The sequence below is a fragment of the Spea bombifrons genome, chromosome 4 (assembly GCF_027358695.1).
Source record: "Spea bombifrons isolate aSpeBom1 chromosome 4, aSpeBom1.2.pri, whole genome shotgun sequence".
In the NCBI taxonomy this organism is placed as follows: domain Eukaryota; kingdom Metazoa; phylum Chordata; class Amphibia; order Anura; family Pelobatidae; genus Spea; species Spea bombifrons.
In genome coordinates, this window is record NC_071090.1 from 61,041,811 (window position 1) to 61,060,276 (window position 18,466).

The 18,466-nt window shown below is 40.7% G+C and overlaps 1 protein-coding gene across 1 annotated transcript; it reads left to right on the top strand.

Annotated features, from left to right (window-relative positions):
* The first annotated feature begins 2,228 nt into the window (after positions 1–2,228).
* CCDC71L (coiled-coil domain containing 71 like) lies at positions 2,229–4,076 on the top strand. Its single transcript, XM_053463205.1, has one exon. It carries the CDS (start codon positions 2,379–2,381, stop codon positions 3,075–3,077), a length of 699 nt encoding a protein of 232 aa, XP_053319180.1. The 5' UTR covers positions 2,229–2,378; the 3' UTR covers positions 3,078–4,076.
* The last annotated feature ends 14,390 nt before the right edge of the window (positions 4,077–18,466 follow it).

The window sequence follows — 18,466 nt, forward strand, 5'->3', positions numbered from 1 at the left end:
TCCCTCCCACAAATTTTTCTCCACACCCTACCACATTCTATAGAACCACACGCTATACATTGATTGTTCAATCCTTAATCACATCATGCATCACTGCAATTTCTGCTGAGTCTTTACACCATCACAGCTAAAAATTGTTGCTCATATATCTAACATACTTAACATGGAATCCAAACTTTTCCGTAATACACAGTCTCTAAGATCAAACGATACAAACTCATGGCAGTGAACAATAAACAAAAATGGGACAGCACGTTGGGGAGGGACTGAGATATTCAAACAGAAACAACCAATAGCTACATGATCAGAGTTAACCATTTGGAAAGCAGTCTACATTTTGAATGTAACGGACACCAGGACGTGGGATAATGAATAGTGATATAAACAATGATGGACTGGCTCAGTGTGTGAATGAACACAGGATCGAGTCCTGTTATACTGTTCTCAAGGATCAGTGCATTTCTCGTTCACAGTCTCTACCACTCAAAATGACTTGATCCATTGGCCACTAAAATGCTGAGTAGTACAAGGTCCAAGCAAGTACAAGCTTGCTTGGAAATGTAGCTGCTGTGGCCTCTCCCCAAGTGGCCTCATCATAAGTGGGTATTTAAGAGTTACACTGGACTATCCAGACATCCATCCCTGATCTTCATGCTTTCATCCAACTACTCCTCTGGCAATCACTAATGTCCCCTATATCTCCTTCTCTTACAGGTATGACTATCCCATATTCCATCTGAACCCCTCATCTCCTGCTGTAACCCCCGTTTCCACTTGTAATGACTATCCCATATTCTGTCTGAACCCCTCATCTCCTACTGTAACCCCAGTTTCCACTTGGTATGTCTTTATCCTGCCTGTCTCCATATCCTGCTGCTTTCAAATGGTTAAATTTGGTGCCCTCTAGTCTAGCTTAATTGCATTTGTTAGCCAAGGTGTGAACCATCTGCCTGCTGTATGCAATCACCTTGTCTGATCACTTGTGAGGAAGCCCTATAAATTCCTAGGCCTCACTTGGAAATGTAGCTGCTGTGGTCTCTTACCTAGTGGCCTCATCATAAGTGGATATTTAAGAGTTACACTCGAGTTAAGCCAGAGGGAAATGACATCCAAGCAGTCCTCTCGTATTGTCTTACTCCACTCAACCACCGACTAGATTGTAAGCTCGCAAGGGCAGGGCCCTCTTCTCCTTTGCACCAGTTTGTTATTGTATGTCCTTTTTGTATGTGAAATTGTTCTACTGACTGTAACAGCGCTACGGAATCTGCCGGTGCTTTATAAATAAATGTAATGTAAATTAAAAAGTAAACTCAACTGTCACCAACATCAACTTGCATATACTTGACCTGAAGGCTAGCAATCCACTGCGTTGAAGGTGAATTAATGGGTGCAAGACTGCATGCCTTATTGTTGTGCAATGTTCTAATTGTGGGACAATCTCTACAATATGCAATTTGAATGCATCTTAGTGCATTGGGACATAGTTATATAGAGTAATTATGGGTCAAAACACACTGGTTTCCATAGCAATTACTCCAGTTTATAATATTGAATATATATGGCGCATAGACTATAGTGCAAGTTTTTTAAAGTGCAATAAGTTTCAGTCCCATGTACCACTCCAGGGGCACCATGTATCGCAAAACAAGAGTTGTGACAGAATACTTAAAATGAGCTGGGTTGGATTATTATTGGTGGCCACTTTTTAAAAATCTCTTGGGAGCCTAAAAAAAGAACAATGACACAAACTCAACAGATGCCTTCCCTTTGCCACTTCTTTAGTAACGAACCTCCAACGTCAACCTCATGTGGTCAACCTGTGTTGCAATAACACATATTATTCAAATAACACGTTTCACAGCACATAAGAGATTATCAGCACATTCTAGCAAGTTAAACGACCATGAGGTCATAACAAAGTGTAAACTTGTCTGGGAGCTCCACAAAAAAAAAACTCGAACGCGTTGTTAAACAAAGTAAGTCATCTACTCAACTAATATGGCCGACGTTAGCAAGATTTGTCGGGTTCTCTAGCTATGACTCCACCAAAGACACCCCTTCCACTTTCTCGGCCGCTCCGCCCTCTGTTTCCCGTCCGCCCAATCCGAAAGCTGAAGGACTCGGGAAACCCAATTAGATTACCGGATCCCTTGCAATGGGTGTGTTTTAACGTGTGTCGTATTTCAAAGAAGCTGCTATATAGCCAACTGTAGAAGCTGTTGAAAGAAGCCATTTTGTTTTCGGCGTTTCGTTGGGTTGTCCTGCGTTAAAACAGACGGCCAGAAGGGGGGCGGCCGTGCTTCAAATTCGCTTTGGCGGCAGTTAAGTTTTTTTTTTTTCTCCCTCCCTATCTAATTTCCTTTACCGGTTCTGCCCTCATGTCTGCCCCAGAGGAAGGCGCACCCAGGCGCCGCTGGGATGTGGACGGCGAGAAAGTTGTGTATTCGCGCTCGCATCTTCTCTTCTCGGGCACTAAACCGCTGGAGGACGCGTTCGAGGTGTTCGTGCCGGAGTCCAAGCACTTCATGAGCTCAGACACAGAGCTCTGGAACTTCCTCTGCAGCTTGAAACGAGACTTCTCGCCGGTCATTCTACGGAGCAAAGACGTGTATGGCTACTCGTCTTGCCGCTCGATTGTCCCCGACCCCAGCCAGTTCACACGCGGTAAGCCCAAAGACAAACCGCCAGCGGCGGCTCCACCGAAGAAGCTTCCTGTCAAGAGGAAGAGGAGAGGGATGAGACTGAGCTCCAGGAAGCGGCGGCGGGGTAGGACGGTGGGCAGTGAAGGCACCGGGGGCAGCGAGGAGTCCGTAGCCGGCAGCACTAGCGGAGGCAGTAGTGTCTGCAGTAGCCCGACCCCGTCTGAGGTACAGGGACTTCTACACTTAGGCAAGTCACTTGAGGACATCTGGAAAGCGGCTACCCCTAAGCTGACGGTGTTCCCCACGATACGGGTCAGTGATGTGTCCTGCGAGGCCAAAGTGGCCGCTGCCCGAAGGAAGGCTCAGAAGATCCTGCAGGTCAACTTGCAGCCTGTGGTCAAGATCCGGCGCTTCCCGATCCTTTCCCCCTCCTGAGGAGGAGATCGGCGGGCAGCCGTCTCCCACATAGCGGATCGGGTGCCATGGTAGCCCTGCTCTGCTCCCTGTGCACTTTTAATGCTGGTCTTGCTTGGAGCCTTTGGCGACAACAACTTTTGGCTGTGGCTTGGACGTTTTTTATGTCTAGGCTGTTTACAGATTTCATGGACTTATCGTGTGTTCACTGCACTTTACTGCAAAGATTTACTACTTTCATAATAGAAAAAGGGATCTTCCTATTGTGGACTTGTCTCGGGGGATCCTACTTTGCCTGCCAGATCTCCGAGTCACATCTGCCCCTAAACATAATGTTGGGATGTAGTTGCAATATTTGTTCATATTCTAGAAATGTGCCTGCCGCCCGCTTCTCGGACTATAGATCGACTGAAGGACCTTGTGGCTCTGGATTCCATCACCTGACTGCCTATAAGCCTGTGAATCTAACGTTAATACTGTGTGGGTGATCGTTTTGATTGCACAGCATAACACTTGGAAAGGTTCTGATGGAGCTGGGAGGGGCTTAGTGGGTATGAAGTTCACCTACCCTATGTTGGAAGGACTGGGTCACATGATAAAGGGGAGTCAAACATACTGTTTCTGGCAAGCAGAATGATTACCTTTGTAAAACCAGGTGGACCAGGACTACTAACAGGTCTGGTTATGCAAAGAATTTTCAAGAATTCACTCTGCAACATCACGGCCTGTGTTTCTTTGGCAGCAACTACCTCACAAATCCTGGAGTTTCACAGAAGTCAATATCCAAAGACTGTATATTTGTGTGTAAACTATGATTTCCCTTATAATTTGTATCACTGACTGTTTGCCAAGAATTTTGAAAGAGCTTTGGTGTGTAAAGAACTGTGACTCTAAATGCAAGTTTATGCAAATGTTAAGTTTTCTTACTTGAAATGAGAAGGGCAAAGCAAGTTCACTTGTAACTGTAAAACAATGTGTTTTGTGACACTTTCTCTTGGGTTGCATTTAAAAAGAAAATAAGCGAACAATATATATTTCCTCTACATTTTATTTGTGTTCTGTATAATAAACTTTTCTTTTTGTGTATGAATGACTATCTACGTTTCATAAGGGTTTTACATGCATATGGCATTGATACTCACTGTTGGGAATCTTGTGTAAATACATACTGTAAGTCTACACAGGAAGGATATTTATTGCTACTTTAATTCTAAGGTGCTTCCCTTCCCCACCTTTTTGTATGGCTGGGGTACTGCTGAAGGATGTTGTGTCATAGACTAGGTCACTAATGTTTGATGTATGTGCCTTTTTTTTATTAAGTGGGAATCATGTCAACTATCTGTGGCTTAAAAACTGTTAGCTATGATTTTGGTTACTGGTGCTGAGTCCATTTCACACTGTCTGTGAGTCTGTTCTGTAACAGAATAAACTATTACTTTTTCATATCAACATTCTAATATATATATATATATATATATATATATATATATATATATATATATAATTTTTTTGTATTCTTTCACTTGCCCCAAAACTACATTTTCCATAAAAATATATATGAAAAGGTTTCCCGTTTTATATGTTTTTGTTTCTCTGGCATCCGTTGGTCATGAAAACTTGTAAGGTAGTTGCATCTTTCCCCCCTTTTTTTTTTTTTTAATTTTTTTTTTTATATATATATATTATATTTTAGTCCTCTAGTGCTAGAGCCATATTTTGCTAAATCAATGCCTATTGCATTTTTGGAGTATTGTAGGTTTGCTAAGAACTGTCATCACTAATGGATAATGAAAATAGATTGAAATGCCTTTGATGTGCCAAAATCATCTCAGCCTAACATTAAGAACAGCGTAAGGATATTAGTATAAGTGGCCCTCGGTGCTCGATTTAATGATCTTTACCTACAATGTGACTGTATTTCTTAAATCCAACTATTGTTAGACTATTATGGTCTGTTTTAAAAAACATGTGGGCTACCTAATATGTGTATATCAGTAACCCCATCTTTAAGGGGGGGAAAAAACATTGTTGTTTCCAGCTCCAATGGTGCAAAAGTAAACACTGTTGCATCTTTCAGTGCAATTAGTTTGCAATATTTTACAACTTACTTCTGGACCCAAACTCTCCCATGCATAATTTCCCATAAATGAAAGATTGGTTGTCATCACAATCCAGTTGTAAACTGTGATACAGTACTGCAGCTGCATTGATTTGATCAGAGCTATTTTTTTCTTTTTATTTCAATAGTATCTATATTGCAATTATAGTGGGTTTTCTTAAATGTAAATAACTATAACTGTTAATTTAGGACGGTGGCCAGTTTCATGATGTGAAACTAAATACAGAACAAGCTGTCTTGTTCTAGTTATTTATGATGTTTTAAATAAAATTCTTTCCAATTACTCTGTTTGGTTTTTATTTTTGGCATTTTACTATGCTTTTGATGAATCATTATTTGCCCCCTTCTAGTTTACTGTATATTTTGATACTACATGTATGTGTGTAATCTATCATTTAATTTGAACAAAAACCATAAGTGGAAGTGATTTGAAAAAGGTTTGCATATAACTTACATAAAAAAAATACCCCAAAGTATATTTACTTGCATTACATTTCCATCTGTTTTGGAAATATCCCCTTATCCAAGTTTGGTATTCTAGCGCTGTAACTTTATTAACAGGATAATATAACAGACCTTACGAAAGTACCGTATTTGCTCGATTATAATACAACCCTGATTATAAGACGACCCCCCAAAATGTAAATATTAATTTAGGAAAAAAACAAAAAGTCTGAATATAAGACTACCCTATAGGAAAAAAAGTTTTACCAGTAAATGTTAATTCATGTAAACTAATTTTCATATTTAATAAAAGCTATGATTGAGAAAAACATATATTTTTTTTATTTCCTTTTATTTGCCAACCTGCCCCCCCAGTTATGTACATCTGCCCCCAGGGTTGCCACTCTGCCCCATGATGTGCCTTTTAACCCTCTATATGCCACTCTGCCTCCAGAAATGTCTTATACCCTCCTATATGCCAGTCTGCCCCATGATATGCCTTTTAATCCCCTATATGCCAGAGTGGAGGGGGGAGGCAGAGTTATGTGACACTCTTCTAGCTTCCTGTTCTCCTGCTGCTCGCGACCAAAGCCCGGTAAGCAGCATGGCCCCAGCGGACATTTTGAGGTCTGATTATAAGACGACCTCGATTATAAGACGAGGGGTATTTTTCAGAGCATTTGCTCTGAAAAAAAACCTCGTCTTATAATCGAGCAAATACGGTATGTTTCTTAAAAACCGACAACAAGGTTGATTTTAGCTGATATTCATGGAGCTGTTTCACCACCAACCTTTTCCAATGTTTCATACAAATGGATATGTGCGGCTGTTGAAAAAAACATAAATTGTCTTAAACTGCATCCGCAGACTACTGTGATACCTCACATGCGTAAATTAGTAATGTTTTGGGCACTCTAAAAGACCAAGAGTAATCTGTCCTCTTTGGGGTACAAAACTGACCTTTCAATGAAAGGGCTAATTTTTTAAAATATATTATGTTCTTCCCATCTGACTTTACACATATTCTACCTGTAATCAAATTAGAACTTTTTTATTTAAATTTTCACTTTTTTTTCTCCCTACCACTAAAATACAAACACGACTAGATACACTGTGATTATGTGATGAAGGTTGTAAGCATTTCTTACGATGTTACAATTGACATCACTGACCAAATTGTCTCTGTCTCTTCTTGATTCTTAGTATGAGGCAAGAAAATGAGAGATAAATGCTTTATAAACATTGGCTTGGACACGTGAATGAAATACTTGCTGTGATTTGTCATCATCGTAATCATGTGACACGAAAATTCCCTCAACAGGACCCGGCAGCTAGACTCACAGCGGGGGAGCGGTGAGTAATAGGATAGAGGACTTCCAAAGCTAGCCTCATGGTCACAAAAGACCAGTTTTGAGGTGGGCGTGGAACAATCTTTGTCACAAAATTGTTAAGGTCTATTTGTGGGTGTAACTGAAATAAAGGCTGGATGAGGTGGGGTGAGCATTAGTTTAATAACTGCATTACATTTTTTGTAGCAGACTTTTTAGGGTAGATGTGAGTTTTTAGCCCTAGTGTAATTCTTAATACTAAAGTACTATACTAATACTAAAGACAGATATCTGTCTTCCTCATGCAGTATACTAGTCATCAAAGTTCCAAACCTATTTTAAGTGTAGTGACATGTACACCATGTCAGCCTGCTGACTTGCAAGATCACAACTTGGTTTGGAATACGGATATAAAGCACATTTCTACTGTCTGTGGGTATGGAGAATTGCTGTTTTTCCCTCTGCAAGTGATATTGGAACGTTTGAATTACCTGGTGGTACAAAATAAGCAGGATAGAGGATCTGGTTAAAGCATTTGTACAGGGTACTACTACTCGACATAATACAAACTGGGTATTGCGGGTCAGATCAGCAGCTTCATGCAGTCCCAGTGACAGGCTATTGTTGGCCAGCAGGAGATGAATCGCACCCAGTGCACAAAAAAAGGCACCCTTGTGGAAACACAGCTGGGAAGACCGAGTCTCACTAACTTGTGCTCTGCAATAAACTATACAGTTGAGTGTAAATAGCCCAACTATGGATTGAGGCGTTGCATCTGAGTAAATTACTTTTTTCAAGTGATAGAGCAGATAATATTGAGGCTTACCTGACAACCTTTGAAAGGATTGCTACCTTAGAAGGTTGGCCTCCAGATCAGTATGCTGCGTTGTTAACCCCTTGCCTCAGAGGAGTGCCTCACAAAAAGTATATCATGATTTAGCTCTCAGTTTAGTCCCAGAGTATTACACCTGCAGCTCAAGCCCAAAGATATAATGCTTGAGTTTATGATGGAGAGACACCTTCTAAGTCACAAACATATGACCTTGTTGAGACTTACTCAGAAGTAGCTACAGCTGGAAATCAACTCTGCTGCAGTAATAGTTGAATGTGTTGTTACGGATCGTTATCTCAGGAGCCTGCCAAAAGCTCTATGCAAGTGGGTCAGTCAAACGAATCTAAGGACCCAGAAGAAATTATGAACTTGACAGAGAGATATACCAGTTTGCTAATGAAATACAGTGTAAATAGCCTTACCTGAGCCCCAAATCCTGCAGTAACTGGAAACCACAAAAGAACGCTGCATGGTTTAAGGAAACAGGAGGAAGTGCAGATCCTTAGACAAACTGAGTGTGCCATCTAGAAGAAGCTGACTGTTTAGGTAACGCCATTGGGAGTGGGGGGGTATGCTTAAACCACAAAAAAAGCAAGGTAGAGGTTATCTTGGATTGGCCATATCCTGCCACGAGAAAACCAGTAAGGGCATTTCTATGCTTAACGAACTGTGACCTTAACTTTGCTACCATTGCTAACCCTTTGACAGAGCTAACAAGAGAAAAAAGTATAGTAATTGTAAAATGAACACCTGAAGCTCAGCAAGATTTTAAGGCCCTAAAAGAGTGCTGGTTTGGGCACCCCGGATTTTTCCAGGAAATTTGTAGTCTAAACTGATGCATCTGATGCAGGCCTGGGAGTGGATATCTCTCAAATTTCGAGAGGAAAAAACATCCAATTATGTACTTGTGCAAAAAAAATAAATCCCCATAAAAGGCGTTACTCTGTAGTTGAGAATGCCTGGACATTGAGTGGGCACTTGAAGCCCTAAAATATTGGTTGCTGATCATGGATGAGGCAAAATAAAGAGAAGAAAAAGGTTAACAGATGATTCCTTAGCCTTCAGCCCTTTAACTTTTCCATGGAGCACAGAGCTCATGGAAGAGATCAAAAAAATATCAATGGATACTCCAGAGTTTACTGTATATGGTCAAAGGTCACTAAGACCTATAGGTCAGAAATGTGCAGGAGGATGTGTGACAAAGTGTATGGGAGAGTTGTGGAGGAAAAATATTAAGGACTAAGAATCCGCCATTGCCTCCACCCTCTCACCTGCTTCTAATTAGCTGGTGCAATTTAAAATCCCAGTTTACAGGGGTATTGGTCAGAATTAAATCTAATCTGCTGGGAGCAGGACATCTGAGAGGGAGAGCGGTAAATGTTGTTAAACCTATGTTTATTTTGCTAGGTTTTGTTCATTTACTAATTAGAATGGGACATTATTTAAGTTTAGCAATTGCTCAAATTGAGCTAGTTTTTTGTTTATTACTTGGTTCATGAAGGAACTGATTGTTTGGAACGTCTGCACAAACTATTTGCATTCAGTTTATATGTGCCTATACCTGCTGTTTCTGCCCATCTCCCATTAGTCTTGGTGGTGGCTTGGACCCTGATTAGATGAATTCCACTAATACAATCTGTGTGACTGTGCTTATCATCTTCTTAGCCGAAGTTGACCACCACTATGTATTTGCTCTGTGTTTGTCAATATAACATTCCTGCAGCACAGGCCAGTCTTAATTTCCATAGTGAATTTCTATGAAATTCCATGAAACTCCCACATTTTCAGGATGTGTCAAGTATACATAGTTTATAAAGGCATACTAGTTGAAGGTAGAAAAGGGAAATTAAAGACTAGAAACAGAAAGCCAGAATGGCAAAATAAACAGTTAACAATAATAGCCAAGCTCCAGGATAGAGAAGATAAGGGCAAGTTAATAATGGTAAAAAAACAATTTATATGGAGAAAGAAAGAGGTTGTTTTTTCAAACAAATGTAAAAAAAATTAAAAAGGACCCTACGCTACACAGCACCACTCTGCTTCTTCTCTTGCCTCTTCTTGTTCTTCTGTCTTCTTTGTTTGTCCACTTCTCTCTTTCTTCACTGTGAACCTGGCCTCCCGGGTCCCATATTTTTGCACTACCCCTTGCTCCTAGTAACTCACATACACACTGGCACACATTTTACACACACTCTCACATTTCCATAGACTTACACACTTACGCAACACACATGCACACGCACATACTTGCTTACACCCTAGACACACTTATACCCAACACACTCATGTTAACACAGTCTCCCTCCCATACACACTTACTCATACACATTTACATATACACATTGCTGCTTACACATACACATCTACGCTCACACACTTACACATCCATACTCCCACACTCACCTCCTTACCACAGCTTCCCTCCAGGTGTGAGCAGCCTCACGTTTAACTGCCAGGTCAAACGTGACCCGCTACATTCCTGCCTCCTTATCCCCCCACCACAGCGTGCCTCTGCTCCCAATGCATGTCTGCAAAAGGCGGAGCTTCCAGGCTGAGATCTGTGCTTCAGTGTGCAAACAAATCAGTATCTGACTTCTTAAAATAACAGTCTGGTTCTGAAATTGTATTACGTCTCATTTAAGTCCTCCCCCAGCTACTTCTACTAAAAGCAGAAAGATTAGTATGTAAATTTATTGTATATGCACAGCAGCACTCCCAGTAATGTTACTAAAGCAGCGGCCAATCCCATGTATTCTAGCAAAACATCAGTATCAAGTATACATGTTAATTGCTGCTCCCTCCGAAAGCTTAGTTTTCCCTGACTAGAATTGGCATGGGTACGTAAATTGTACTCTAGAATTTGGAATAAAAGTCACTTATGTTAAGTGTATGAAAACAATTGTTTGTCCCTTTACTTGGCTGTACTTATTGTTGACATGAGGGGATGAAAAATGTGAACAAAAAAAGGAAGACATAAAATATCAAGTCATTTAAATAAAACAGAACTAAGTAAACATTAGCTGTAAACATGGTCAGAGTATTACATTTTAACTGGCATGCCCAACTGACTGAAAGACTTTTACAATAAATATTTCAATAACAGCCATGTTGAGAGTGAAAAATGTAAACACACAGGGACAGAAAATTAAAAATTTCTTAATATGTATTCCCTGAAGACGATTTAGGCTCTTTCACTGGTAGGTTCTTGTCTACATGTAGCTGATCCTCTGTTGCACAATTTTGCATGAGAGTTACACAAACACAACCACATAGCAACAGTAACTTAGAGACAGTAGCAGCCAATTGTTAATTAGGCCAGCTCAATGTGCATGTGTAGCTATGGCACAGTAAGCAGTATGGTCCCAGAGAAAAGCAATGGTTTATAACATAGTGTGTTACTGGCTTTAACCCACTGGAAGAAGACACTCATTGCATTATCAATGTAAAAATGTATTATTCTGAACATTTAATTCTCAATAATCATGGATATTATGTATGGTTAGGTAGTCAGTGATGTATCTTTGTGAGGACCAGCAAATGGACTTATGTTCTAAAGATTTAGTTTTCAATATCATGCTGCACGGGAGATCATAGGAACATATAATTTGACAGAAACATTCGGCCCATCTAATCTGCCCATTTTCTGATGTAAGGGATTTAAACCCCTATCAGCCTTTGCTCAGGTCCTATAGTGAGGAAAGCTTTATGTCTATCTCATGCCTGTTTAAATTCCTTACTGTATTAGCCTCCACCACCTTGGCTGGGAGACTGTTTTACAGTATTTATCTACTACCCTCTGAGTAGAACTTCCTTATGTTACATCAAAGTCCTTTGAAATAAGCTTGCCTTCTGTACTTTGTTAAAACCATTTAAATGTTTATATTGCTTCCCCCTATCTCTCTTCTTTCCTTCTAGCTTTACATATTAAGATCATTTACTCTTTTCTGATAATTTCTGTCCTGCAAACCACTTACCATTTTTGTAATAAAAATGCTACCCTATACGGCAAGAGTGTCCAAGTTTTTTTTCTGCAGAGGGCCACTTCATCAGAAATGTATGAGTGCGTGGGCCGCACTCATTTTTCACTGAGAGAACATATGGCCTTTTAGCTTTATAATGCATATTAATACAGGGTTAATTTGGCGATAATGAAAAAAGCAGTGGAAATGTTTTTTTGATCAACTTTTATATGTCATTCGATCAATACTAAATTACTTAAACAGTAAAACAAAGTCAGTCCACAAACCATTTAAAACAAGTTTAGCCAAATAAAACTGCACAAGACTGGAGCACACTGTAGGTACAAGCTGGATTTAAGTTGGCTGACGCACACTGGAGGCAGGGCCAGATTAAGAGCATCACGGGCCTGGTGCTAAGGATTTTGGTGGCCATTTTATGGAAATAAATAAAATAGACAGAATCTTAACAAATCAGCATCGATGTATACTGGATAAAGATGACATCAGTGCTCGGCAGATAATACAAGATAAAATCTTATGTGATGGGACTGGGAGTAATCAGTACACTAAAAAAGTTATACACGGGACACATGAAGCCACAATATAGTGCCACTAATCCTTTTTAATAAAATATGCAGATTGAAACAGAGTAAATAACACAAAACCTTTACTTTTCCTCTCATTGATTTCTTGGCCAATAAATAGTTCTATTTATTCCTGCAGTAAGGAAAGTGCCAGGAAACAGACAACCAAACACACACCAGGACAGGTTCTGCCACACCGACCCCCAAACACACACACCAGGACAGGCTCTGCCACACCAACACCCAAACACACATACCAGGACATGCTCTGCCACGCCAACAAAAGATAAATAAAGTGCAGCGCTCCATTTGTAATAACTCCATATTAATAGTGCTATGCAATTTTGTATTATATAACAACTGAATTTGTCCCTTCTTACAAAGTAACACCCATCGTGTATAAAGAGAAAAAAAAAGGTATACTTAGATTCGGATCACAGATCACAGATGATATCTTTTATGAGACCCTCAGCAGGTTTACATGAAAAATAAAAAATATATACATAATAGTATAATACTGTTTATACAAGAGAGACATTAACCCCCCTATATAATTTGTACTCACAATCGGTTGAGCAACAAAGTTTTCTCAAACTATAGGGCATCTGTATAAGAATACCATAGGATCCAATAGGATATCCGTTTCTGGAGAACAGCAGTTTGTGATATTCCACTCAATGTAGATATTCTACTCAATGTTGTTGTTCGTCCATGAGCATCAGCTCAGGATATACAGAGGTCAAATGAAGAGGAGGATTTTAAAAGCAAAAATCACAATTTATTAACAGTAAAAGTTAAAAAACGATATGCTCTGCCACGCCAACGCCCAAACACACACCAGGACAGGCTCTGCCACACAGATGCCCAAGCACACACACACACCAGGACAGGCTCTGCCACACCGGCACCCAAACATTCACACCAGGACAGGCTCTGCCACACCGACACCCAGACACACACACACCAGGACAAGCTCTGCCACACCGACACCCACACACACACCCGGACAGGCTCTGCCACACTGACCCCCAAACACACACACACCAGGACAGGCTCTGCCACGCCTACACCCAAACACACACACCAGGACAGGCTGTGCCACATGGACACCCAGACACACACCAGGACAGGCTCTGCCACACCGGCACCCAAACACACACACCAGGACAGGCTCTGCCACGCCGACACCCAAACACATACACCAGGACAGGCTCTGCCACACCGACACCCAAACACAAACAAGCTCTGCCACACCGACACCCAGACACACACCAGGACAGGCTCTGCCACACTGAAGCATAAACAATTTATTTTCTACACTGTTTGTCATTAACTGGCCCTTTTGTATTTTTGCCCCCTTTACAATTGATTAATGTCCCACAACCTTGTGTATTCCCCCACTTTGTGCATTTATGCCCCCATACCCTTGTGTATTGATTTATGTGATGCCCCAGCCAACCCCTTCTCTTGTGAATTGATGGCCCCACCACTTTTGTATTGGCCCAACCACCCTCTTTTCTATTGATGCCCCCACTGCCATGTGTATTCCCCCCAAGCCACACACACCCATTTATATTGCTGCCATAACCCAACACCCCCCCCCCACACTTAGAATATGGGTCCGCTTTCCTATAACCTATAATCGCCTGGCTGCAAAGTTCAAAGCAACCGTCGTGCGGCTGTAAGACCGCCTCCGCCGGCTGAACATAAATTGGGTCAGTTTGCGTGTTTCTCTATAGTTTCAAATGAAATATTATATACTGACTTGCAGGGCTTAATTATAAATGTGATTTAGGAATGACTCACCGTCTAGTCTAAATGTAAGTGTTACCTCTGTTGAGTATTCGCCATTGTTGTACGTGTGATGAGATTAGTTTGATGCCGATCTCTGTGCAATCCCTTTCCATTGTGTTATTTGCTAATGATGTTAATCTTTTACTGTTTCCTGTGTTTGTAAATTTCCTGTAATAAAGAAGGTATATAAACTATGCCCAGTCCTAATAAAGTGTGTTCTCGTACATCCTGACTGGTGTGTCGTGACTGGTGGTATGGTTCTTTGGGAGACCCTTTTTCCATAGGGGGCACCTTTCCTGAGAACCCGAACAGCTACCAATCTTGAAGCTAGATTTAGCTACAGGGAAGTCGTCAACAACGACCAGGAACCACATTGTAGACTCGCTGGTTCCCATTACACCAGCATAATCAGATTATATCATAAAATTATGTATTGCCCACAACTCTTAACTTGAAAGACATAGGGAAGATCGTCTTAGAAGGGATATAAAATTACTACCAACACTATGTTAATAGAGAATAATAAAGGATATCTAATGATTGCAGTTTAGCTTTAATGCTATTTTAATAGGTGCAGTGGTAAGGTGTTAATATTTATAAATTTGATTATTACTTAAAATTGTACCAATTGTCTAGTGTAAGCAGGTGACCTATATCATGATTTCTTATACAACTTGGCATTTTACTGGGCAAGATGGTAAGCTGGTCCTAGGTGCTGCGCTACTGCTCTCTCACCAACCTATACTTGTCTATAGTATTCTAGGAAATGATTAACACCAATCCAAAAAGTAACTTCCTGGACATCTTAGGTTTCCTTTAATCTCTGGGTATAATGCAGATTCAAAGGGCCACATAGTGTGGTACTAACAACTAGACTTGTGCATTCGTATTTGACTCTATTGGTTGTTCGTACGGACCTTTAAGTGGTCTCCCCCAGCCAATTTGCGGCACCAGGATTTTAAAAGTCTGTACGAGCAACTCTATTGCTCGTCAGCAGGGGACTCGTCTTACACTTCATTGGTTGATGGCAGAGGAGGCCCTGCTGGTGACCAATAGAATTGCTCGTACAGACCTTTACAATCCTGACGCCAAAGCTGCTGCGTAGTGCGTACCGCATTAACCCAGTATTAACGCCTTCTACAAAAAACGAACACTAAGAATGTACACGAATATTCGCCCAAACCCAACACAGTAAAGGGCGAGTATTCATGGAATACGAAGATTTTTTTCCCCACAAAGACTAAGACGAACACAAAGAGTTGGCTGGCACCCAAGTCTACTAACAACTGTATGTTCAATGCTGCTTGTTCAATGCTGCTTGTCAATATCTGAACTATATACCATCACAGTAGTCTTATGGATAGGATCACATATCTCCGACCAACTCCCATCTTAGCCAATAAACCCTTATAGACAAAAGGGGCAAAAGACTGAGGAAAAGATGAAGAAACTAGGTAGGACATAAATTAGATTATTGGGAGATGAGTAGGGAAGATGTTCTGTTAGATGGATAAAAGAGGGAGAAATTTGGTTAAACAGAGAAACAAAGATAGAAGGTAGGACAAATTCAAAGGGGGGCATATACATTTCTTATGCAGCATTTAATACTATTAAGCCAGTATATTGATAAAAACATTGTATACAATATATATACAATCACAAATATTTGCAAAACCTTTCTAAAATAACAAAATTCTGCTTTTTTATTTCCAGCAACCTCTGTGAAATATGCAACCAATCTGCTTTAGACATTCCACAGGATTTACCCCACACCCAGATTGCACCCAAAGTGACCTCCCCTTTCTCATTATCTCTTCCATTTCTCTTTATCTCGGCTTTCCCTTTGCTCTTTATCTCCCCTTACACATACACATCTGTGCCCACACACTTGCACATACACGCTCACACATATATTCTCACACACCTACACATACATGCCCACACACTTGCATATGCATATTCACACACAAAAACATACATACACATACATGCATGCTCACAAACACTTATACACTTTCCCTCCTTAACCTCTTCCTCCTTCCCTCACCCACCCCCCTTAGCTCAGCTTCAGCCCCAATAGCCCCACCCTAGGAACACTCCTGCTAGTAAATATATTTCCCTGGGGCTTGGTAAAGACAAATAGCATTAAATACTAGACTTGGGCACCAGGGGGCTCTTCATGCTCGTCTTCGGCAAAAAAAAATCTACGTATTCCGCGAATATTCGTCTGTTCTTGCCTTCTCTTCGGGCGAATGTTAGTGGACATTCTTCGTGTTCTTTTTTTCTTCGTTTTTTCCATTTTTTATAAGGGGTTAATATGGGGTTAATGCGTACCGCAGCAGCTCTGGCGCCAGGAGTTTAAATGTCCGTATGAGCAACTCTATTGTTGGCCAGCAGGGGGCTCATCTGCCATCAACCAATGGTTGATGTCAGACGAGCCCCCTGCTGGCGACCAATAGAGTCGCTCGTATAGACTTTTAACCCCTTAACGATAATCCACGTACATGTACAGGGTTGCCGTGCAATGAAATAACGACAATGCCCGTACATGTACGGGCTGCCGTTAAATAGCTGCATCGCCGTTTTCGCCACGATCGGCGGCTTTGCAGCATCCACGGAAGCCTCACAAGTGAGGCTGACCGTGGATCCGGGGAGGAAAGCCCTCCCCGGAAGAAAAATGGCGCTTCCTAAGCATAAACTGTGTTGCTGACATACCTCGATATCGAGGCCTGTCAGTAACACTACCCCCCTACCCCAATAGCCTTGTGATTGGTCCGAGAAGCAACCACAAGTGCCATCTTGTAAATGATGTTGCCGTACTGCATCCAACCATGCAAGGTCAATGGAGCCCAGCTCACTAATGAGTGATTAGTAAAAAAAAAAAAAAAAAAAAAAAAATATTTAAAATATTTAAAAAATGTTTAAAAAAAAAAAAATTAAAATATGGTAACATGTAAAAATCCCCACTGTCACCAAAAAAAAAGTTTTTAATAAGCAAGTCCTAAAATTCTTTATCTTTAGAAAAATTCCAGCATGGAAAGAGTTAAAATATTGGCATTACAAATGCCCATAGGCTGTCTCGTATTAAAAAATGCATGAGTGGATGAGGTAAATTGAATTGGCCGGGTTCAAAGATGTCCCAAATATGGGACATGGGGGCAGTAGGATCAGATGTCTAAATGGCATAAAAATACACACCTCACAAAGGCGGCCTTTTACCTCCCAAATAACCCTACAAACCCATGCATGTGGGGTATCACTGCGCTCAGGAGATGTTACTGAACACATATTGGGGTGTTGTTTGACACGGACATATACCAGGAGCGATAAATTTATACCTGATGTACAACATGTGTGAAAAAAATACAAAAAAAATGTACTACAATAAAGTTTCACAAAGGCTGGTGGTAAAATTAGTGCATGGAAAGTGTTCAAATACCAGCATTTCAAATACCTTGGGGTGTCTAGTTTTTAAAAATATATGGTTTGATGGGGTAAATTGCATTGGCCGACTTCAAATATACCCGAAATAGCACATGGGGGGAAGAATTACTAGATTTGGAAAAAATGGTTATGAAATAGCAAAACGCTACCTGTACTTATTGCCCCATAACGTGCAGAAAAAAGCAAAAAAACATAAAAACATTGGGTATTTCTAAACTCAGGACAAATAGTAGAATCTAATTAGCAGGTTTTTTCATTCGTTTTTGCAGATGAGAAAAAGTTTTTTGTTTAAAAAGTGAGAAAAAGTAATTTTTTAACAAAAAATCCCCATATTTTATAAATTTTTTTATAGTAAATTAGATGAGATGATAAAATTAATGGTATCTAAAGAAAGCCCTGTTCGTCCTAAAAAAAAAAAAAAAAAATATGTGTGGGAGCACGAAATGAGAAAGAAGTAAATCACAGCTAAACAACAACACTGAAAAACGTTAAAAGAGCCATTGTCCCACAATATACTACGAGTAATAACCCCTATTGTCCTTAAGGGGTTAAACTCCTGATGCCGTAACTTGTCCCGCAGATACCACTGGTCTCCCTGCTCTATCAGTTAAATGTCCGTATGAACGACCAATAAAGTCGCTTGTACGGACATTTAACTGATAGAACAGGGAGATCAGTGGTCTCTGCCGGACAAGTTGCTGCATTATGATTTTAAAAGTCTGTACGAGCGGCTCTATTGGCGCTCGTACAGACTTTTAAAATCCTGGTGCCGTAACTTGTTGCACTTTAAGGGGTTAAGGGGCCGCGCGAGCAAGCCTATTGGTCGCTTGCACGGCCCTTTAACCTACGGATTGGTTGATGCCAGAGGAGGTCCCTGTAGGCGACCAATAGGCTCACTCACACTGC